General features: G+C 32.5%; 2 protein-coding genes across 4 annotated transcripts; one reads left to right on the top strand and one right to left on the bottom strand.

Moving 5' to 3' along the window:
• Positions 1 to 16015: 16015 nt before the first annotated feature.
• Positions 16016 to 17383, bottom strand: LOC139516332 (uncharacterized). The gene has a single exon (XM_071306381.1). The coding sequence runs from the start codon at positions 17257 to 17259 to the stop codon at positions 16120 to 16122; it is 1140 nt and encodes a 379-aa protein (XP_071162482.1). The 5' UTR covers positions 17260 to 17383; the 3' UTR covers positions 16016 to 16119.
• On the top strand, positions 16952 to 23181 carry LOC139516336 (uncharacterized). Of its 3 annotated transcripts, none has more exons than XM_071306384.1 (2): positions 16952 to 17078; positions 21817 to 23181. In XM_071306384.1, the coding sequence occupies exon 2, from the start codon at positions 21861 to 21863 to the stop codon at positions 22983 to 22985; it is 1125 nt and encodes a 374-aa protein (XP_071162485.1). In that variant the 5' UTR covers positions 16952 to 17078; positions 21817 to 21860; the 3' UTR covers positions 22986 to 23181. The 3 variants fall into 3 exon arrangements, with proteins under 3 accessions (XP_071162485.1, XP_071162486.1, XP_071162487.1); XM_071306385.1 differs by lacking the exon at positions 16952 to 17078 and adding an exon at positions 17522 to 17610; XM_071306386.1 differs by lacking the exon at positions 16952 to 17078 and adding an exon at positions 21699 to 21715.
• Positions 23182 to 25026: the final 1845 nt, after the last annotated feature.

Genomic DNA, 25026 nt, shown 5'->3' with positions numbered 1-25026 from the left:
GCCTATTGCATCAGTGTATTATCAGGGTGTTCAATAAAAGCAACAGTAGTATACCGCTGTTCGAAAATTAAAAAATGGATTGAGAGAAAACAAATCCGAGTTACAAACACCAAGGGAAACACTCCAACTATAAGAGAAAAACAACGAATCAACAGAAACACTGAAGTGCAACAAAAAACCAAAACGATAAAAGTGAGCATTTTTGAAAGTGCATTTAGACTTCATAATATTTGTAACCCCTCTCCTATTTTAAAGGACCCCCCCCCCAAATATTTCATACCGTGGGGCCCTTTTTGTGATTCAATGGTTGTCAGTTGGGTTGTAGGGGTCGAGTATTTATACAGTACTTATATTAATCAATCGAATTTCATTCCACTTGAGCAAATATTTAAAGGTATTACATAAGCTCCCAGATGTTATTTAAGAGATAAATAAACAAGAGAAGTTGATTTTTAGTTTATTTTTGTCAGGTTGGTAATTTTTACTAATGGAATTTATAATTTGTCTTTCCCTCATCTTAAATAAATTTAAAACAAACACCTCTTTTACAGCACTTTCATCAAAATTGGGCGATGTTTTTATACAAGTACAGGGATAGGAAAAAACCAAAAAAATACCCTTTTTACATCCTTTCCGTTACTTTTTAAAACCAATAGAACTTGGTGCAATATTTATTTTTTAATGATAATATATTCTGTAGTGTTATTTGTAATAAGAATTCAAATCAAATACAATGATTTACATAAACTAAGAAAAAGCTTTGAAGGCTTTTAAACTTATCACTGGTTAAGTATTTGTCATTGTATTTGAGTGCATTTCCTTCTTATCACTAATAATTCAAGCATTTTTGCGTTCGAATCCATGATGGATTAACCTTTACCTGTGGCTTCCAAAGCCAAGATTTGATCATTTAAAAACCGTGTCGGTTCTATTAGAACTGTATTAAGGATTGAGACAGTGCTTCGTCTACATGCAGACAAATTCAGTCAACATGTTTTAAAGTAAGAATTGACATAGTTCTTCATAAAAAGGCTTATAAACACATGTTTTTTAAAGTAAGGATTCAGACAGTTCTTCATAAGTAAACACATATTTTTAAAGTAAGAATTTAGACAATTCTTCATAAATATGCTTATAAACAAATGTTTTAAAGTAAGGATTGAGACAGATCTTTATAAATATGCTTATAAACACATGTTTTTAAAGTAAGAATTAAGACAACTCTTCATAAATATGCTTTTGAACACATGTTTTTAAAGTAAGAATTAAAACAATTCTTTATAAATATGCTTATAAACAATGTTTTTAAAGTAAGGATTAAGACAGTTCTTTTATAGAATAACATAGTTTCGATGTCCGTAGCGTTGCACATATTTATCTATCCAAAGTACAAGAACAATAACTAAAATCAGCACTCTTTTACTTTATTTTTTAATATCTTAGAAAAATAAAGGCTTTAGAGCAAATGCCATGTGATTTCCATTAACATGCATATTTCCAAGGGGCATAACTCGCTAAAATATTTGATAAGCACTCATTTTTCTTAAAAATCAAAGACAAATCATAGACCGAATACCGTGCGTAACGTCATTGTTTAAATAAATCTTTGATATAAATTTTATGAAATTCTGGCAGTAATCATTGCACACATGAGAACGCCGACAATCCAATTTTCCATATAATCAATATATCCAAGAGGTTAACGCTTTCAAAAATAATTGTTCGGCACTGATTTTCGAATTTGTCAAAGACATTGCTAATATAAACCTATGATTTAAGTTTCATAAAATTCTGGCACGAATTGTACACATGACATCGCTACCATTGTACACATGACAGCGCTACCAATGCATGTTCCTTATATATAGTGTTTCCAATGAACGTTACTCTTTTAAAACTAATTGATCGGCACTGATAGTCGAACTTGCCTAAGACATTGCTGATATAAACCTATGGTATAAGTTTTATTAAAAGTTTGGCAAGAGATGTACACATGAAAGTGCTAAAAGGACCGGATGGGCGCACACTAGAAATTTAGACAAGCACATCCAATCGGCACCAGCATATGGAGTATATGTGTCTCAATTGATACGTTACTCTAGAGCTAGCTCAAAGTACGTTGATTTTGTTGAACGAAATATTGCTTTCTCAAAATTTGCTAAGACAGGGCTATGAAACAATCAAACTAAGGTCATCACTCAAGAAATTTTACGGTCGCCATCATGAGCTGATTGACCATTATGACAAAAGTGTGTCAGAAATCATATCTGATTGTCTTTCTCAGTCATAATAATCTTCCATCATTACCGAACTGAACAAAGAAATAACACGACCGGTTCGTGTTGTTTCTTATTTCTTATTTATAAATGTTGATGTATATGTCCCTTGGTTTTGTGAGTCTTTGTTTACTCCTTGGTTTTAATTGTTATTGTCTTAAAATAATGTTAGAAAGGAAATGGGGAATGTGTCAAAGCGACAATAACCCGACCATAGAGCTGATAACAGCAGAAGGCCACCAATGGGTCTTCAATGTAGCGAGAAACTCCCGCACCAGGAGGCGTCCTTCTTCATAATTATACAGACAAACACATGTTGTAAAGTAAGGAACAAAACGATTCTTCATAAACATGCAGGCAAACACATGTTTTAAATTAAGGTTAACGCCAGTTCCTTATAAATATACAGACAAATAAGTTTAAAAGTAAGGATCAAGACGATTCTTTATAAACTTACAGACAAACACATGTTTTGGATTAAGCATTATTACCATTCTTCATAAACATACAAACAAATATAAGGATTAAGATAGTTCTTCATAAATATGCTGATAAAACAAATGTTTTAAAGTAAGCATTTTTAGTAATTCATAAGTTTTACATGCAGAAAAACACGTGTTAAAGTATTGAGATAGTTCTCCATAAATATGTAGTCAAACACATGTTTTGAAATAAGGATTAAGATAGTTCTCCATAAATATTTAGTTAAACAAATGTTTTGGAATAAGAATTAAGACAGTTCTCCATACATATGTGGACAAACACATGTTTTGAAATAAGGATTAAGACAGTTCTCCATACAAATGTAGACAAACACATGTTTTAAAATAAGGATTAAGACAGTGCTTCACAAACATGCAGACCGACACGTGTTTAAGGGTCAGGATTGAGATAGTTCTCCATAAATATGTAGTTAAACACATGTTTTGAATTAAGAATTAAGACAGTTCCCCCATACATATGTAGACAAACACATGTTTTGAAATAAGGATTAAGACAGTTCTTCATATATATGCAGACAAACACATGCTTTACAGTAAGAAATAAGAAAGTTCTAAATGCATATGTAGGCAAACAAATGTTTTATAGTAAGGATTAAGACAGTTCCTCATATATATGCAGATAAGCATATGTTTTGAAATAAGGATTAAGACACTTCTTCATAGTTTGCAGATAATATGTTGTAAAGTAAAGACTGAGACAGTTCTTTATATATATGCAGACAAACACATGTTTTATATTAAAGATTTTCATGAAACATGCACACAAACACCTGTCTAAAATAAGAATTAAGACAGTTTCGTAAATATGCAGACAAAAACATGTTAGACTTAGAGTGAAGATCAAAACAGTTCTTTATTAATATGCAGACAAATCTGATGTACTGTTACACTGTCCCAGGTTAGGGAAGGGTTTGTCGATCGTTAACATGTTTAATATTGCTACATTCTGTAAGTGAGGGGCCTGTAATTCAGTTGGTGTAGTTGCTGCAGTATAATTATTTCGTTCATTTTTTTTTTTACATAAATCCAGCCCTTAGTTTTCTCATTTGAATCATGTTCACATTTGTCATTTCGGGGCTTTTTATAACTGACTACGCGATATGAGTTTTGCTTATTGTTGTAGGCCATAAGATGATCAATAGTTGTTAACTTATATATGGCATTTGGTCTCTGATGTACAGTTGCCTAATTGGAAATGATATCATTTCTTATTTCTATAAACACATGTTTGAAAGTATCACATTTTACAAATTATGTTATCTAAAAAGTGCAACAACTTAATTTGAACTTAAATCTTTAACTGTTTAATCATAGATTAACTCAAATGTCAAACATTATTAAATTCACATCCCTAATTAACTGTGCATTTAAAAAGTCAGAATGCGAGTACATAGAACGAAATTCATAACAGTGTGGTCGACAGTAAAACGTTTATTAGTAATTGTACTGAAAAGTTTACCTTTAACTTGTTTGTCGTGGGCGATGATTTTATGCTCACTCAGTCTATCGGAGGCCTTCAAGTGGGGATTTAAATAATCATTTGTTACACATTTTGATACATAAAATGAAACTTTCTTTTCACATATCATTTAAGGAATTTATTTTAAATAATGTTATACCATCACTTACAACAGTTTCACTTTTAAGAATATTAATGTCCAGAGCTGATATCAATAAATAATAATAATAAAAAAAAAGTTTATTCATGGTAAAAAAAACCCAAAAAAACTTTTAAGTTAATAGGGACCCGCGTTATTTCTGAAAATATCTTATTGATTAAGAGAACAAAAACTTCTACGTTGTCATCATTTAAGAGTGGCCTTCTATTTATTCAATGCTTACCATGTGGGCTTTGTTTTTTTTTATATACCATAAATCGATTCGTTCATTCAGATATTTGTCAGTTTGCCTTGGCTCTTCAAGTACTAGTCCAACACACAACTTCTCACGAAATTGGTATTTTTCTTACAAAAATTACATCCATGTGATGTATTCTTTTCATGGAGAATGAATGTTGCACCTTATTTTATTTGTTATCGTTTTTTTGTGTGTGTATCATTGACGTATAAGACAACCTGAATCTTCTGTATTCAAATTTAAAACATACGAGATGGCAATTATGACACAAAATAACTAAATTAAACTTACAGCAGAAGAAAGATAATGAACATCGCTTTTATAGTCTTCCAAATATCGAAGACGCGTGGTCTTTTTAAAAATGATGTAAATTTATAAAGGAAACAACAAACAAAATAGTTCGAATATTTATATTGGAAAAAGTAACGGTGTGTAAATCATAACAATTATTTTATTTCAATGAAAATCAAACTGTTGAATTTTTTCCGCTGCGAGCAAATTTTTAATTTTGGTCGCATTTTGAAAATCAATAAATCTTGTATTCTTGTTGGAAGCTGCACTGTGTAGTTTATACCCGTTTTTTTCAATGCCACACAAATCCAACACAGACAAAAAAAAGGGTAGGTTCAAGAAATAATTGATGCAAACTATACTTTATTGTAGTTTTAACATGGGTAGGCATTATATTCGTGATTATTTTTGCCCGAGCGATATCGAAAAACTATTATAAAAAGTGTCCTAGTTCAGTGAAAATGTACGTCATACTTATTTCCTAAACAAATAAATAAACAAACATTAATTAACATACAACACTACCAAAGGCCAGAGACTCCTTACTTGTATGATTTTGTAAAAAAATGCATCTTTTTAAAACAGTCGAAAACAAAATTGTCTGTCCAATGGAAAAGTCGAAGCCAAAAAAAGATGAACAGTGCATTATAGAAACATTGAAGCTGGTTGCAAAAGTTGACGACAAGATCTATTTTATAACTTGAGTATGGCCTAATACTATTAACCTGAAATAAATATATTTATAGCAATTCCCTTGATACGAAAGATCTACATGTTGCCTTGGGCTTTTTTTTTTGCTCTTTGGTTGGGATTTTGTCTCGATGACAATTCAATTTTCATTCTTATCATAGATATAACTGCATGTTAAAATAAGAATATGAAGTGTGATAGACAATCAGACACATTCTTTCCAGGGACCAACAGGCGTTATCAAGCTATAGGTCCCCGTATGGCCTTCGACCATTAGCAAAATACACACTTTATAGAATGAAAGCTCCAAGAGGTCTTGGGATGAAAAAAAACAAACATAAAAGATGAGCGAGAAAATAAATAGGGATACCGTATGGAAATTGGAAAATGGTCCGCAACATTAATTTAGTCAACTCACTTAGTTGAAATTAAAGACCTGGCGAATTTTAGCCTTTTGCAATGGATGTGATGTATGTTTAAAAAAAATCATGGTTTGTTTGGACATTTTTATAAATCAAGTCTTGTTTTTAAATTATTTGCAAGTAAGTTTTAAGTCATGAACAAATAATCACTCACAGAAAGACGTCAAATCCATCAACAAAAGAAAAAAATTAATAGACGACCGACAACGCACAGAATATCATGTATGTGTTCCGGACCATATGAGTATTTTACACGTATGGTCCAAATACTCATAAGGTCCGGAACATATTTTATTTGCGATCACAAATGCACGAAGACGTCCATTTCTATGTAAATTGGGTCGATTTTTTTTATATAGATAAGATGAATGCGTTTCTGTTGCCAAGTGTTTTTCACAAGTATAGTAGCAGTATAGCAGAACAGTTTAAGTTTTCTATATACACCAAATGATACATTTTGCCAATACAATAACGTAAATGCATGCAAATTTCACAAGGTTTAATCCAAATAGCTTTCTTACTATCCAAAAACTTTCAAGTACGAAAAAGACAGGGCAGAAGTATATTTTGTCTTTATGTTTCGTATTTGCACAACTTTTGAAAGTGGATTATGCATTCGTTCTAAAATAAAATTAGACCAGATAAAAGTTAAAAGATTACATAACTCGACAATCGCAATTGTTAAATCCGAAAAAGATAATCAATCAATACATGCATTCAGTAAGTCATTCTTTTTTCTGAAAGAACATGGCTTTGCGATATCTTATTATGAAAATTGATTGTCGAAATATAACAAAAACACAAGTAAAGGACGTTTAATTAATCAATATAAATCAAAACACAAATTCCTGATTAGTATTTCGAATTATTTTATATAGGCGTTGAGAATCTTTGGTGACCCCACGGTTTAAATGTTTATATTAAGGACGTCGTGAGCAATGGGCGTTATAGACGAACGTTCACCTAATCTGTCCCAGTCAATGGGATATTAAAGTGCGCCAATCAATGTCCATAGCCACACTGTTATGAATTCGATACTATGTTCAAACTCTTTTAGATAATTTTTTAGTAGCAATAAACATAAGAACTATGTCAATTGAACATGCTTTGATACTATATATGCGCTTGAATTTTTACTTGATAACATCTTTGTTCGCTTTAAAGAGATTCCGTATATCGTCAAGCTCTTGGAATTCCAATGGGGACTAACTGTGCACCACTTATTGCGGACCTGTCTTTGTATTGATATGAGTTACAATTTATGACTATTAAAATTAGCAAAGACCCATCGAAACAACACTTGATACAAAAATTTAACAATACTTTTAGATATTTGGATGATGTATTGGCTCTCAATAATGACGACCTCAGTATGTATACTAAAGAAATTTATCCTGTTGAACTTACTTCAAAAAAAGATAATACTAACAATGACCACTGCCCTTTCCTCATATCTAAATCTTTAACGGGAAGCTTAATACAAAAATTTATGATAAAAGAGATAATTTTTCATTTCGTATCGTCTATTATCCATTTCTAGATGGTGACGTTCCCTTGTCACCATCTTATGGTGTTTATATATCTCAACTTGTAAGATTCGCTCGTGTATCCAACAACGTATTAGATTTTAGCGAGAGAAATGTATGTATAACTGAATAATTATTACACCAGGGTTTTCGATATCACAAACTAGTCAAAACATTTCCTAAATTTTATCATCGGTATATTAAGGAAATAATTCGTAAATATAACTCAACATGCAGACATCTTATACATTCAGGTATTTCCCATCCAATCTTTTATTGTAATATTCTTTACAAAGCACAAAAATGTCAGTATTCACCTCAAAAGCTTGCAAAACCTTTAAACAGACTTATTAAGAAGGGATATAGTTACTATACTGTTGTCAGGTCATTAAAGATTGCATATTTTGGCTTTAATATTGATTCACTTATAGAGTCTTTGCATCGGAACTAAACACATTTATTTAAAAAACAGTTGTTGTCATGACACGGGTTATGTTCTTCTCATATATTTTATGATAGTATGATACTTAACACCTAACGGGAGGGATTGCGCCTGATATTCATATGATGAAGACATAATCTTTCAATCAGTTTAATTGAGGTCTTGAGCTGTCATGCCAGTTAACTGCTAGTAGTCTGTTGTTATTTATGTATAATTGTTATTTTATTTATTTTCTGTTGTTACATCTTCTGACATCGGACTCGGACTTCTCTTGAACTGAATTTTAATGTGCGTATTATTATGCGTTTACTCATCTACATTGGCTAGAGGTATAGGGGGCGGGTTGAGATCTCATAAACATGTTTAACCCCGCCGCAATTTTTTCGCCTGTCCCAAGTCAGGAGCCTCTGGTCTTTGTGAGTCTCCTATGATTTTTAATTTTAGTTTTTTGTATAATTAGGAGTTTAATATGACGTCCATTATCACTGTACTAGTATACACATGTTTTTAAGGGGCCAGCTGAAAGACGCCTACGGGTGCGGGAAAGTCTCGCTACATTGAAGACCCATTGGTGGCCTTCGGGTGTTGTCTGCTCTATGGTCGGGTTGTTTTTTGGACTTTGACACATTCCCCATTTCCTTTCTTAATTTTATTAGAATACCAGAGGAAATACTGTGGATGTTTCTCTTGAATATCCATATGTTAAGCTCTAAAACACCAAGAGAGTACATAAACCTTAATTCACACTACAGAATAACTTACATGTATAACATGATAAAAAACAGTATTATAATTATACACATATTTTACATACTTATGCTAATGGAGGTTTTTAATTTAATACACTAATACAAAAATTTCTAGTTCATTTGTTATGCCTGTATTTGAATCAATGATTTTTATATTCTTTTGGGTCTTACCCCCTGTCCATCTGTCCGTTTGTCTGTCCTTCCATTATTCATTCTTTTTATGTGTATTAAGTTATTCCAGACACAATAATGTTTAGAAAGAAAGGTTTTGACTTTGTCATAATACAGTTACTTTAGAGTGGACTCTTTATATTCTTCGATGTTACTCCTGTTTAATCAATTATATTAATTTTGTTGGATTGTCGTTATTATGATGATAACCCTGTGTATCACTAACTGACATTAATAAGGTATATAGAAAAAATCGGGGCCGTAGTGATAGTCCGACAGTTCAATTGTCCGACGGTTCGATGGTCCGACAGCTCGATGGTCTGACGGTTCAATGGTCCGACAGTTCAATAGTCCGACAGTTCGGTAGTCCGACAGTTCAGTGTTATTTCTGCTTCTATATTTGAAACGGAAGTCCCGTGTGGAATGAGGGTACTGCAATATGTGATGAAAGTCGCATGACAGGAATTGATTTGAAAGCATGCTTTCATTATGAGGCTCGTACCGACTTCGCAGTCGAACCGGAAGTGGAACACGAACCGTAAGTTCGGTTCATTTGAATCGTCTGTTGAGACGAACCAAAGAAACAGTAGTCCGCTGAAAATAGTTTAAACCAAATGAAAAGTGATCCTACTCATCTATCGGAGGTAAGCTGAACGTGACTTCCGGTCACTCATGTTTTTCATCATGAAAGATGGAGGCCTCCAATAATCAGTTCCGGTCTCAAATGACTGTTTTTCACGTGTTCACACTACTCGGAGATTTTAAAGAATTGTTATTTGGAAATGTGTATCCATATTTTCCATGAAAAATGATTCAACGAAATATCGGACAGTTAACTAAAGCTGTGAACGGATCCAGTGACGAAAAGACGGACCTTAGGACGAACGAACAAACTTAAGCCTTCTGTGTCTTTACACAAAACCGGAAGTTAGATTTCTACTTCTAACTGAAGAAATCATCTTACTATAAGCACAATGGCACAAATCGACAATTCTACCAAAATAGCTTCCTGCGGGAGCTTATAAAAGCTCCTACATTTGAGGGAAATTTATTGTTTATTAATCAATATTATTATAGTACCATCCAAATTTAGCTTAGCTATAAATGATTCAGTATAAACCTGTGCAAGACGTATTGATTATGATCATTCTATTTGGTTAAAGTTGATTGATGTATATGCAGGTGCTTACCCTTCCGGAGCACATGGGATCACGTGTTTCTCAAGTCTTCAGTTTTCAGTTTTCTATGTTGTGCTTTGTGTACTATTGTTTGTCTATTTGTCTTTTTTTTTTTTGTAGCCATGGCGTTGTCAGTTTATTTTTGACTTATGAGTTTGAATGTCCCTCTGGTATCTTTCGCCTCTCTTTTATGATAAAATTGAGAATGAATTGCTATTTCATTTTTATGATTGTTGTTTCTTAGATGTTCAAGACATCTCTCCAAGTGATTTATTACTGCCAACACGATATGGGTGCGTATGCAATATTCAATACAGAGGTACCTGTATGATACGACACCTAAGTTATATTACACATTTTGTCGGACTAAAAAATAATTTCTTTGTAAATTCTTGTGATTCCTTACCTACTCTTGTTATTCATTAATATTGCTTACTACTTATCGAGGTACCTGTATGATACGACACCTAAGTTATATTACACATTTTGTCGGACTAAAAAATAATTTCTTTGTAAATTCTTGTGATTCCTTACCTACTCTTGTTATTCATTAATATTGCTTACTACTTATCAAGGTTTACGCTTAATTCATATTAAAATAAGACAATGTGTTTGTGATTGCCAACGACACAACTCTCCAATGAAGACCACATGTCGTTTAAAGTAAGCAATTATAGCTAGGTTACTGCATGATCTTCAACATGGAGAATCGGATTACAAAATAAAGCAATTGGGGGCTTTATAAAGGCCCCCTAAATTACCAGTATGACCAGTATAAAACAATTCAGATGAGAAAACCAATAAAAGAAAAACAAGTGTGAAAATACAGCAACAAACAAAAACCACAGCCGGATTAAACATTTTTTTCTGGATCCAAGATTCCCTTAGACAGCGGTGGTATACAGCACGATAAAAATCAGTTGATTACGACCAAAAATCAGTTGAAAACGACCAAAAATCATCAAATTGATATAGGCCAAATAAACATTTAACAATTATAATTATATCAAATGATTTGATAAAAATTACACAATAAAAACATACAGTACCAATTAGTCCGTTTCCTGGTGTAAGTGGTATTTGCTTTTTTTGGGGGGGGGGGGGGGGGGGGGGGGGGGGGAGGTGTAACGGCATTTAGTTCTTGTATTTGCATTAGAAGAAAAATGTGTTACTAATCCGTTTGTGATTTTTTTTTTTTGCATTTGTTGGTGATGCATTTCATTCATCAAATATTTTCATGCAAAACACTATAATCAAATTTGGAATTATTTATCTTTGAAAAATATCACAAATTGTCAGCAAAAATTCAGTAGTTTTCATAACTAAATAGTTTTATCAAAAAGTTCACTTTTAAATTTACACAATGTTTAAAGAAAATACAACAAAGTGTCAAAACTGAACCACTCCATAGCACACTGCGTTCCAGTATTGGTCTAAATTTCTCGTTCCATTATTATATTCCTCTTTCAATCTCATCATCCGTGCTTCTAGATTTCGCCATTTTATTTTTATTTTCGGCGCTGGATCGCCCCTATCGACAGCCTCCACGGAGTTCTCCAAAGTTGCTTGTTGGTCTTTTAAGCCACAAAGAAGGGTGTCTAACCGAAACAGTGTTATTCCAGAGTCGGTGGAAACCTGCAATATTAATAATAATTAATAATATTAAACGATATTAATATCAAGTAAAAATATGTGATACATAATTAAATACTTCTTTGTGTTTGACATGACTGTTTTACACTTGTCATTTTGTAGCCCTTGAAAGTTTACTTTGCTGTGTGAGTCAAGGCTTAAATTGCTTAAATTTACTACCTAATTAGGTTTCAGATAGAGTTGTCCCGTTTGCAATCCCATCCCATATTCTTATGTTTATATAGACGTATTGGTGGCACTTGTGTTCATATTTTTTAAGATTTTCTTAAACATAAAACCAAATTCGTAATATGGAACGGAGAAGCAAACGCTACAGCTATACATACTTGTACTGACGTGATTTTATACATATTAAATCAAATCATTTACACCTTCAGTAGCCGGAAAGGGGGGGGGGGGGTAAAATGGTGTCCACTATTTTAGAAAGAGACTGTTTAATAATTAAAGAATACACGAAAAATTGTGTATTAAATAAAATTACGAAATTTTAAACCTTATACTAAAGCCCCCCTAACCCCTGCATATCAGTTTAACTGTAGAAATGCATTTATATACCAAGCGAAAATTTAAATCTAAATCGTTTTTAGTAAAAACATATTCTGAATGTGAAGTTTAAATTGAGACCTTTTTCTCGTCAGATTTACTTTTGAAATAAAAAGATAACACTTACTTTCAACGCTGTTGTTTGTTCTGTTGTTCATATCTCTTTCATACACATTCCACATCTGGGGAGGGAACAACCCGTTCAAATAGTTCCTTTCGAAGTAGTCAAGAAAGTCCCTTAGTCCATTATACCGCCTGCAGAGTCTCTGAGTTCTACGGGATGTTCTCAACAAACGAAATTTCTGGCGCACAACAGCAATTGGTAGGTATCCAATGGCCATAACTTTACGGACTAGGCTTTTTACTGCTGGTCGTCGCCGGTAACTTGCCGCAAGACCTAAGTTCTGGACTTTTCGCCACAAACTCTGATTGAAGTGAAAATAGCAACCACTAATTTGAGCGCGTGGACGCTCAGTTTCTACTGCTGGTATCAATGCGAGCTCAAAATCACAGATGACTTTTCTTGGGCGCCATCTGTGCCGTGTGATTTGTCGAATTTTGACTTTCAGTGTCTCTAAAATATGTCTATAGTCACCAATATTGCGATCAGTAATTAGACAGTTTACAAAACACATCACCCTATTACGGTACCGGCCGTGAATGGTAAAAAATTGTGAATATGGCCTTGGGCAAGTTCTGAAGGTCCCGTCGCAATATATCTCTTTACATTGTCTAAGATTCAATAAGTTTTCATGTGTTGCATACATCAGAACACCCCAATCATTGTTTTTGTACAACAGAAATCTATCTTCCGACCATGTTCGTTTCCAATGCCCGTGAATGGAAACTTCATCAATATCACGAGGCACAGCGGGGACGTGAGCTAGTCGTGAACGGACTCTGTGGAATTCAGGAATATGTTCTCGATCCCCGCCTCCTTGTGCCACATGTGTGTGTTTTAAGAGATAATCTCATAACTCTTTAGAGTGGCCATTGTAATTTTGAATTTTGACTGATTCTATCAATATTTAATGTGAAGAGGAAAATGAGACGTAGATACATTACTTGTGTTGACCAAAGATAGATTTTCTACTCCTTATAGACACCTGTTGGTCATATATTTCCCCAAATAATCAATGCTGCAACATCCTTGTTTTTTCATATTTTTTTTAAGCGTTTCCTATTTTCCCGTTTAAGAAAAGTTAGAGAAGCGCTAGGGACGCATTAGAGATATAGTGTGAAAAGTTCTTTTGTCAGAATCATTTGATAAAGAGCTACGAGAAACTTATTTTAAGAATTAAAAATTGTTTTTCTTTTCCATTATATATTTTAGTACATTTTGTACGTTAGAACTAGATTGTTAACTTTCTAATACATCTACGGTCCTAAAAAGTATAATTGCTATAAAGACGGTATATTCAGCAATTCTGTCCTTCTTCTCAAGTACCATACACTCTAGATCTATACTTCTGATAATGCCGTTACTTTCTAATAAAATGGATATGTTGGCTGCAGTGTAAGCAAATTGATTCTATAATGTTTCATTGTTTAAAAATATACCCGTTAATGTATTGAACTTTCAAGTTAATTTCAAATGAACTAACAAAAAGACTGTCTTTTGAACTGAGTTTTATTGTGCGTATTGTTGTGTGTTTTTTTTTTCTACCTCTAACCAATGTAGAAAAAACAAACACACAACAATTTTTGCATTTTTGCGCCTGTCCCAAGTCAGGAGCCTCTGGCCTTTGTTAGTCTTGTATGACTTTTATTTTTAGTTTCTTGTGTATATTTTGGAGTTAAGTATGACGTCCATCATCACTAGACTAGATATATATTTTTGTTTAGGGGCCAGCTGAAGCACGCCTCCGGATGCGTGAGTTTCCCGCTGCATTGAAGACCAATTGGTGGCCTTCGGCTGTTGTCTGCTCTTTGGTCGGGTTGTTGTCTCTCTGACACATTCCCCATTTTCATTAACAATTTTATATTTCACAAAAATAATATAAACTAGAATTGCCATTGCAAGCAATAGCGGATGTCACCCTTCCCCCCATTGCCACTAAGCGGCAGCCATTTCAAACTTGTTTAACAGTAAATGCACAAAAATGCATGGCTATTCATCTTTTTGTAAATTTTCAGTATATTCAGAGCATTTTAAAGTATATCACATTTATACCGTTTCCATGGCAACGGCAGCCATTTTGAAAATTTCAAAGTCAAAAGTCTCATCTTTACTTGTCAGTTACCAATAATATCAAATTTCATTAAGTTAAAACCTTTCTGAGAATTTTGACATTTTTTGCAGTTTCCATGGCAACCGTGGCCATTTTGGAAATTCCAACTTTAAAAGTCATATGTAGACTTGACAGTCAACAATCATATCAAGTGTCATCAATTTTGAAGAATTCTGAAAGTTTTGCTCCTGTATCCTTGGTAACATAGTAGTTCCAATGATTGTCAAAATCATTCAAATCCTGTATATAGTGGACAACTCTATTGCATAAAAATTTGATGATTTTAAGTTCAAGCATACCAAAGTTATTCACCAAGCCCGGAAGTTTTTGGAGCATTTGGACCTTTTTGCATTGTTTCCATGGAAACGGCAGACATTTTGGAAATTCCAAAGCTAAATTCCACATCTACCAAAGTTGCTCATCGTTATGCTTAAGTTTCAAAAAAATTGGAGCATTTTCATATTTTTGAAATTTTTGGTGTAGTTTCTATGGCAACATAGTAGTTCCAATGATTGACAAAATCATCCAAAACCAGTATATGGGTGGCACCTTTATTGTATTTAAATATAATGATTCTGAGTTTAAGCATCTCCAAATTTTTCACAATTGTTCCGTTTCCATGGTAACGGTAGCCATTTTTAATGGTCTTAAGACCTACTGCAACCCGAAATTTTGTGTTCCTCATTATAGTCAACTATCATTAAGATTGGTTTCATTGTCTCTAAGAAAACTGCCGGACAAAAATCATTGGAAGAATAATAGTAATAGTAAAGAAACAGAGGAAAAGCAATATGTCACCCGACATTGTCGATCGGGTGACATAACTACTTGAACACATAAATGACTGGTCACATTTTTGACATGGTACTCGGCTATTTGCACGAGAAAACAATGGATAAAACCTAGTTTCAAAGGGGAGATAATTCCACTTGGAACAATTCAAAATTGCATACGTGAATGCACATACTATCATATAAATGAGTGGTTGTGTGTGTAGTAATGACATGTATATGTCATACCGTGTCATGATTATCAATTATAAAACCATGTATCGTACTGTAAACTAATTTAGTCCGTTAATATATTGCTTATGTATACAATGTAAATTAGGGAACTATATATATACATCTTATATATGACAGTTGAAAAAAAATGATGTTTAATAGAAATTCTCTACTTTAAAGGTTCAAGAAATATCAGTGGACTAGTAATATATAATAAATAAGAAACTATACATTTAACAAAAACTGATGTTTAAAAGAAATTCTCTTCTTCAATGGTTTAAGAAATATCATGATCTAGTAATATAGAATAAATAGGAAACTATACATTTAACAAAAACTGATGTTTAAAAGAAATTCTCTTCGTCAATGGTTTAAGAAATATCATGTAAATATATAGAATAAAAAGAAAACTATATTTAACAAAAACTGACGTTTTAAAGAAATTCTCCACTGAAAATTCATCAATGGAGTTTAAAGAAATATAACAATTTTAGATGGTAAGCAGAAACTTTAATTTACTCCATTTTACAACACAATTACATAAATTAGAGTTATCGTTCTTTAAAAAAATAACACACTTTCATCACCACGTTTTGCATGAACAATATTTTGGAAAAGAATTGATAGGTCTATTCATAACCTCTATATCTCCACATAAATTATAATATGTTTTCTTTTCAGGACAGATAACAAAACCTGCACCATAATTCGTGCTCAGACCGAGTTTGACAAGTAGTGCATGATTATAAGATGTTAAAGTCTTGTGTTTTGATCCTTCTTTATTTCCAGCTTTTGTTGTCTGATGGCAAGCAAGGACGGTACTAGTTATGTCAATAACAGTATAAAAATGACAACGTGCAAAACCAACGAGCCAATTGTCATAGGCAGGTCTGCCAATCACAAAGTCTGGAATCGTATTCCAAGGAAATCTGGAGGTTGTTATGAAATAGTCTTCAGATGCAACGACAAAAAGTTCTCCTCTCTCTGATGCCGCTTTTCGAATATTGTCATAAGAAACCACTTCTTTTAAAGATAAATGTGGGATATTAGTTCTTCTTCCTGTCAAAAACACATTTTTGTCTTTGTATTCACGATTTACAGTATGTAAAGAATTTAAAAGGTTATCAACAAATAAAATATCACTATTACTAAAGCCATAATACGTAGAATTGAAGGTTGAGATGACAGTTTGAAACATATGCTTTAACACCGGCACCCCTTCAACGTGGTGAATAATCGGTAGCACAGACCAGCCGTATTGTAAAGCCTCTTTTTTCAAATTTGAATTGTTTGTGAATAGAACTAAATTTACCTTTGGTATGAAAGAACTCCAGTTTCTAAGTGTACAATTGTGAACGAACGACTTTTCTGGTGATGGTTCCCATGTTGTGAATAATGTTAGCACTGGATGATCTTCTGCATATTCCATCTGGCGGGAAAAAGTATGACGACGCCTGCACTCATTAACTGTCGAATGGAATGCCTTTTCCAGTTTTTGAATATGAAGAGCAAGACTGGTGGATTCTACATCACAATTATTCGGTAAAATATTTTTAAATGTTCTTGCACCATTATGATCAAGGAATAATTTCGCAGACGACAGGAAATCGCTCACAGAGCAGAATAATCTGTCCTGACTTTTACGAATGTAAACGTACGACATGATCATCATTAACATATTAAATACGACAAGAAATGTAAATATCGTTATGAATTTCTCCATTGTGTGTGTGTGTTGCAGGTAGTCCAACTTTACGCATATTTTTGTAAGTATTATTTTCCTTACAAAACAACAAGGCTAGCAGCTAAATCTTTTGAAGTAAATAAAAAAACCATCATAAGGACAATATAGTAAAATGTCTGTAGGTCGTGTGTATTGATACAATCACAACTTATAAATAATATGAACATGCATTTTATGCCGAAGGCAACATAACGTGTTCTTTTGCCCTTAGAGAAGGTACACATTACAGGTCTTTAACCAGACGACAGTCTTTAAAATTGATACATTTATATTTTGCAAGTGAAGTTTTCATCTTTTTGAAAGGAAAATTATTTGATTATTTCTATAAACGTAAGTTATTATCCTTTTTTTACTTGTCTGTATGTTAATATTAACATAAATAATGTATGGAGTGTTTTCAAATAAAGATTAAGGTTGCTATCGAGTTTGTTAAACCATCAATAAATATTTAGCACTAAGTCGTTAACAATGGAGCATTTCGTTTTGTCGTTTTGTTGTAGTTTACATGAGCGACTATGACACACGTACGTTACACCTTCTCGTACCCATTTTGAACAGGAAAAATCAGTTTTATTTGTCTGTGTCAATCAGTTTTACTAATAATGACCTTCAAAGGAAGGTTTAAATGTTTTACTTGAACATAGGAATCGTGAGATAAAAATTTACCAATAGGGTAAGTCTATGTTCTTTTTTTGAGGAGAGACGGGGGGGCATGTTTTTGAAATGAGGATATGGAGGAAAAGATTGGAATGTGGGATATAGCGGTAAAAAAGGATGGGAAGAAGGAAAAATTAATAGAAACAAGAATTTGGGAAATGGCACTTCCGTATCCCCCTCTTTATATTGTAAGATCAATTTGGAAACCCATTAGCCAGATAAAGTAGGAAAGAGACAAAAACTGAAACACAGCCAAATTAAATAAACGCTATATTTTATATCTTCAACCCAGTAATGACTATATGCAAGATTAGATAAGATAAGATGAGATAAGATAAATTGTATTTCCAAAGAAGGATCAATTATGGGCATAATCAGTGCAGTGATTTTTATATTTTACATTTGGAATATTGACAATACACAAGAATACCAACTGAAAATATGAAATATAAATTGAGTTACTAATACATGTAGTCATTTAAACCATTAGGTTTAGTGTTTATTGACCATGCACCAGAAGCAGCATTTTCTGATGATAACCATTGCTTCTTTTTTTCTGAAAAGATTTTTAAAAATAAAATTTGGTGTTTTTTTTATTTATTTTTTTATTCAGACAACAATATCCCCCTAGCATAGCAGTGCACCTCATTCCCATTGGCAATCATACCACATCTTCTTTGTCTTTAATAACACTAAACAACACATTCCCCATTTCCATTCTCAATTTTACGTTTGAGAAAACAAAACAATTTTATATATAAATTCAAAAGGTATTTTTTGTGTTTAATATGATTTGATATTTTACCTTTTTTCAAAATTTACTTTTTGTAATTTTTCTAGCATTAAATTTTAGACTGGCATAAAATACAAAAGAAATTTTGAGCATGTATGATGCAACAACTGCCTAATTGTTTATAATTGAAACCATGAAGAACTTGAAACTTTTATTACTATGCATACTAGATTTTTATCCAAATTTTACTACTAATAATCTAAAAAAATATTGAAGACTTTAGGAATTAACCATTTAACTCTAAAAAGGGGGGTTGTGTGTTTTTGTCCGACTTAACACTATAAGGTACATGTATGGGGAAAATATGGATTCGGAATAAAAAAAAATTATTTGCTATATACCAAAATATTTTTTCCCCATCAAATTGGAATATATTTTTTTTTTATGAAAAAAAAACCACAACTTCCTCCTTTTGAAGTTTTATGATCATCCCCTTAGGGATTTAATTCTCAAAACCTCAAGTTACTTTTAAAACATGTGGCCACAAAAGATCCGAATTAGAACATTTATAAATAACTTCGTTTCATGTCTATTTAAGTATCTGTTACATTTATTTTCCTTCAGGAAAAATAATGACAACTTCAGATCATCTATCTAAATACTAAGTGACCCAATGGTGCATGTATCACAGAGTTGTTTTTGTAGGATTTTTTCTTCCACCTCTAAAGATAAAATATGGATTTCGTGTACACGCATTTTGAATATTATGAGGTTGGTAAAGGTTAAGCAAATGCATTTTTTTGGTTCATGTTAGAATATGTTTTAATTTGGATTAAGTAAGTGTAAAAGTTAGTTTTCTGGGTCGGGGCATGGTTCGAGGCCCCTGGAGTTAATGCGTAAATGACACTACCCCCTGCATGTTATTTAGACATGTGTAATCATTGCATGGTAATTGATATTTCTTTTTTTTAGTCCAAGGTGACAGACTCAGACAGTCCAATGACAAACTTTTGAGATCGAATTAAATGCACCAGTCTTAGCCCCCCTCCCCGCCTCCCATGCGTTGCTTTTTCTTACACAAACGGTATATATACGGTGAGATTGAAAGGTGCAATAAATTTATAAAACGTCAAATTAATGTACAACAACTACAACAGAATTTGACACACTTGAAGATCAAAGGAAAAATTAACATTTATGTTGCAATAATCTTTAAAAATAGTATATTTATCTTTCCGTTAGTCTAAGTCTCCTTCTCCCCAATGAGGAGGATATGTCGGTTGTAGTGCGAACAGGTTAAAGTCTGTTTTGAATATTCAAAGAGGGACCCACGCATTAAGTCTTGACAAAGAAATTACATACAGTCAATCAATGGGGCATAGCAAATATGAAGAGTAACACGTACTGATTTTAAATGCTGAATATTTGAAGCTAACATCTACATGTAGCTCTTGATCATTTCAGCGTTTAAATAATGGTGATACAAGCCCTATTAATTTGAAGAAAAAAAATGAAATTTCAAGATTATGTTAAGGTGGTACCCAACACCTTGACTTAAATTAATTTGGCTCGTTTAATTTTCTTAAAATTTTGACAAAATATTTGCCCTGAGCCTTTGAAAAAAATATAAAAATTTCCAAACTTTATTGATAAATATTCATTGGGCAATTCAGGGCATATAGCAGTTTGACTTAAGCACCATTTTTTTTTTATCATTAAGAAGCTTATCATTGTTTAGAATACTTTCTTGAACAATAGAGCGTCATTAAAACGTTCAGCTGATTTTTACAGAGTTATCTCCCTGTAGTCCTTTGAAACACAAAATCCACGAATATGGTTTATAAAATCAAAATTCCCCATTGTATCGTATAAAGTGAACACAGAATGATCCCGGGGGTTTTAGTAGCAGCTTGACTTGACTCAGAGCGACTGACAATTTGACATATTATATTAAAATTCAAATATTACAACAGGTTAGCCAACAATATTATTGTTTTATGGACAAAGTCAAGTGATGTCAAAAAGAATATTTCCAAACTATTTGGCTCATAAGGTTGATCAAAGATAATGACAATAAAAAATTATAAACTATGAAAATTCAGAAGAGTTGAGGGAAATAACTACTTAAATGTACTTTGATTAACTGTCTAGAAAAACAATTTGAATAATTATTTAACTATATTTTAACAATTACTAATACTCGATTATGATTTCCTATAGCTAAGTGTAATATATAAAATGATTTTGGGGAAAATATTTTATTATTTAAATCAAGTAATATCCTGTTTTAGAACAATATCCCATTTTTTAAACAATAAGACTTTAACTTCATTTAATTGATGAAAGATGTTAAAAGAGATTTCAAACGAGAGGTATGTTAATGTTTGTAATAACAAGAGCAACACGACGGGTGCCACATGTGGAGAAGGAATGTTACTCTTCCAGCACATAAGATCACCCTGGTTTTTGTTGGAGTTCGTGTTGCTCAGTCTTTAGTTTTCTACGTTGTTTCGAGTATAGTGTTGTTAGTGGTATCTGCAAACAGCTCATTTTAAATTACAAACTTAATTTCAATGAATATTCGGCAATATTTTCTTTAAAGAATGTCATTAAGTCCCTCTAATTTAATATTTCTTTTTTTAAGATTACAAAAGTAACAATAAATATTTTCAAAATGAATCACTATTCTGTTTTATAAAATGATTGACAAATGTTCACAAAAGGATTTCAAATAAAAGGGCGTTTCGTTGAAACACTTGGAAACCTATTTGTCATTTGTCATCTTGTTTACATGACTGATCAACTAATAAACCTTTTTTTTTTGTAAATAAAATTTCATCAATAAACTATTTGTACAAAACACTACAAAAAGTTTTAACATCTTTCGATTTACTTGCATCCTCTTTGTCAACAGCTGCTCGGCTTTATATTGAACCTTTTGTCCGTTCAAATTGTCAAGACCGAACGATCATTCTGTACTGCGTATTGATACATACACACATGTTTACCTCATCTTCTTAAAAATTGAAACTACAATTTTTATCGGTAGGCATAAAGATGTATGTTATATATTTTGACGTGTGTTATTCCTACCACTGAAATGGGTGTACTATTCAAATAATGCTACTATAACTGGTTTATTTCAGCAAATAAATGGATTTTGGTGAATTGGAACGAATAAAACTGCAACATGGGTTGGAACATACAGATATTAATTGGTCTTTCATCTATTGGGATGTTAAATTTTATATTCTATTTCCTCTACATGACGAAATCACAAACGCCGGAAAGGATAGAACCCTGTTCAATTACGACATATTTAAGTGCTTTTACGAATTTTATGGATAATAACGGCAAACTACAGTTTTCTGATTCATTATCAAAGGAATGCCTGGGAAAGGCAGGAAATGACGTAAATATGATTGTCAGAAAATCAGTTGCCCATAGTATCCGGGAGTGTCAAATAGAAAATGCTAGGAAAATCGGTAGAATGCCTCTAAAGGATAATATTTTGACATTGTTTACTTCTTGGATAATAGAATCTGACAAATTTCATGTTCACAATAATACAGTTATAAACTGGAATACATTCATGCCTCGTGTAAATTTGGTTTTATTTACAAACGACAGCGGTTTGTCTGCCTATGTGCGAGACCGAGGTTGGACGTCATATCCGGTGACAAGACATGCAGCAGGTGGCGCGCCAATTCTTAAAACTATGTTTCAGACTGTCATGAAAAATTTCAATTCCACCTTTTATGCATATGCAAACAGTGACAATCTTTTTGATTCGTCATTATTAGATACATTGTCAACAGTTTACAATGAGTTAGATAACAAAAAACCTATCTTCATTAGTGGCAGAAGGACAAATGTGGCATTTTTGACCCCGAAAGAAGCTGCATCTTATGGCAATATTCAACAGGCAGCTAAAACAAGAGGTAGCTTGTTCTTAACTAATGCTGAAGACTATTTTATAACAAACCAGCATTTTGATTGGTCAGGTTTTCCTGACCTAGTGATTGGCCGAAGAGCATATGATAATTGGTTGGTATTACGTGCTCGTGCAATCGGTGCATTAACAGTTGATGTGTCTAAAACTTTGTTACTCGTTCATCAAACTACAAAAGGAGGTAATTTTGAAGGTCACGGTCGTGTAGACCCTAATTACAATGATGCACTCATTTTGCGTTTACGCCTTGATAGAAAATACGAAAAAGGGTTCACAACGTGTATGGAATATGAAACATTTATGTCACTTTGTGACGAAACTGAAATAATTCAGCGTAATGTGATACCCGATTACTGTAAGTGAGATGAGGACAAAATTAGTGCAATACACAAAAAGCTTAAACTAATAGCATACATTTCTACGTTTGTTTATTTCCTTTATTTTGCTAACATCTATATTTTTTTTTAAGTTGATGAGATCTAATCAAACCTTAGTGTCATACTACAAATTCAAAACAATATCCAAAGCCGGTGTTTTAATAAAATTATTCATCGATGTCTATGTAGCATGTGTTTTTCTCTCTTTAACTATTGATACTTAAAAAAAAATGATACAATTTCCGTGCTCCATCGAGACCAAAAGGTTGAAAGCCAATCCCCGAAAATGCAATACCCCCCCCCCCCCCCTAAAAAAAATAAAACCCAACCCCAAACCAAAAAGTTTAAGATCATAAATCAAACGTGCAGTGAAAAAATGTTTAAGGCCGGATTTGTATAAGGTGGGTTTACTTGAACTGCAGTTCTACTCCTCGTTGTATTAAGCTAACCCAAAGCACTCTTGTTTTCCTCAAATTGGACGCCATGAAATTGTTCTAAAAATGCAAAATTGTTCTAAACCACTGGAATATAAATATGTCTAGAGTGAGGTATAGTCCATATCATAAAACATAAAAGTCCAAGGCTCCAATCACACAGATATGGATTTAAGTATAATAACAATAATTCTGAACCGAACTACAATGGACGCCGTTTCGGTACAGCTGTTACAAGACACATTACATACTAACAATGAAATGTACGTGTGCGTCACATGTTGAATTGATTTAGAAGATTTGTCAATGACTTATTTTGCTATGAATAACTTTATTTGACGAATAAAGCAGTCTTTTATTAAATAAGACAAAAATCAATGTAAGTAATACTAATGTAATAATAAATTTAAACCAACTAAAAGTGCACAGGAAAAGTCCGCTGAACATTGAATGTGGGAAATAAGAAGGGATAATTGCACATAAAACAAAGTCTAACAACTGGTGGAGAGTTGTCTTATTGGCAATCATACCACATCTTCTTTTTTATCCTTATAGTCAAAACTCTTATGAAGACTTCATTTTGAATTACAACTTTAAGGTTTTAAATATATATATATATAAAAAGAAATTAAAAATGTTAAATCATAAATTATATGAAATCATAAATTATATGTATCCCCTAAATCCACCCTTCATATGCATGTGCACGAACAACGCTTTTACAAACCATTAAATTGTACAAATAGAAGCATTCAATTCTTATAATAGCAGTTTTAATCCTATGCATTGTGAAATTTTCACGGGAAGCACGTGCTATCATTAAAGTAAGATTTTAGATGTTATTGGGAAATAAAATCTAAATAAAATCTTCTTTTAGAATGGTTATATAACTTGTAATACTAGTATTACTCACAGTTTCTTCAAAGTGAATATAATTTAAATGAAAATGGCATATACAATATGCTGAATTAGAGTACATAAATATAACAAAATCTTATAAAAACGTTAAGCTTGGTCAAAATACAGAATCGCATTATTATATCGGCACGACGTGCTCAAAAATAAAATGAACTATTTTTTTGTTATTTATCATAAAACTCATTGCACCGGCATACAATTTTGTAGTTTAAAAGAATGTATAGGAGATAAGTTTAATTTCGGATTTTATGAACAATGAAAACATACATAAAATGTTCTGAACAGCGAATTTCGATTGCAAATTCGTCCATCATTAGATATAACAGAAATATTCGTAGCTTTGCCCCTAGAACCAATTATTTGTCATCGGCTACAATATATAGTTAATTCATGATCAAGTTGGCGTGGTTTTCCAGCTTTAACAAGTATCTTCATTTCTGTGTTCTTTAATATTTTAGGCAATGCTTCTCAGTGTTTATTTTTTCTGCTCATTATTCATTACTTTTTATAGTTCAGCACCCCATTATTCTCTTTTTTAATTTTTCTTTTTCTCTCTATATTTTACATTTTATGCCTTTATTCTGAAGGTCGCCTTTATTCGATTGTCAATTCTGTAAATCCAATCCAGACCCTCGTATATAACCATGCAACTAACACCATCGAACGCAGTCAATT

Source organism: Mytilus edulis, chromosome 3 (assembly GCF_963676685.1).
Source record: "Mytilus edulis chromosome 3, xbMytEdul2.2, whole genome shotgun sequence".
NCBI classification, from domain to species: Eukaryota; Metazoa; Mollusca; class Bivalvia; order Mytilida; family Mytilidae; genus Mytilus; species Mytilus edulis.
Note: the sequence above shows the minus strand (reverse complement) of the source record. Positions and strands in the feature narration are given on the sequence as shown.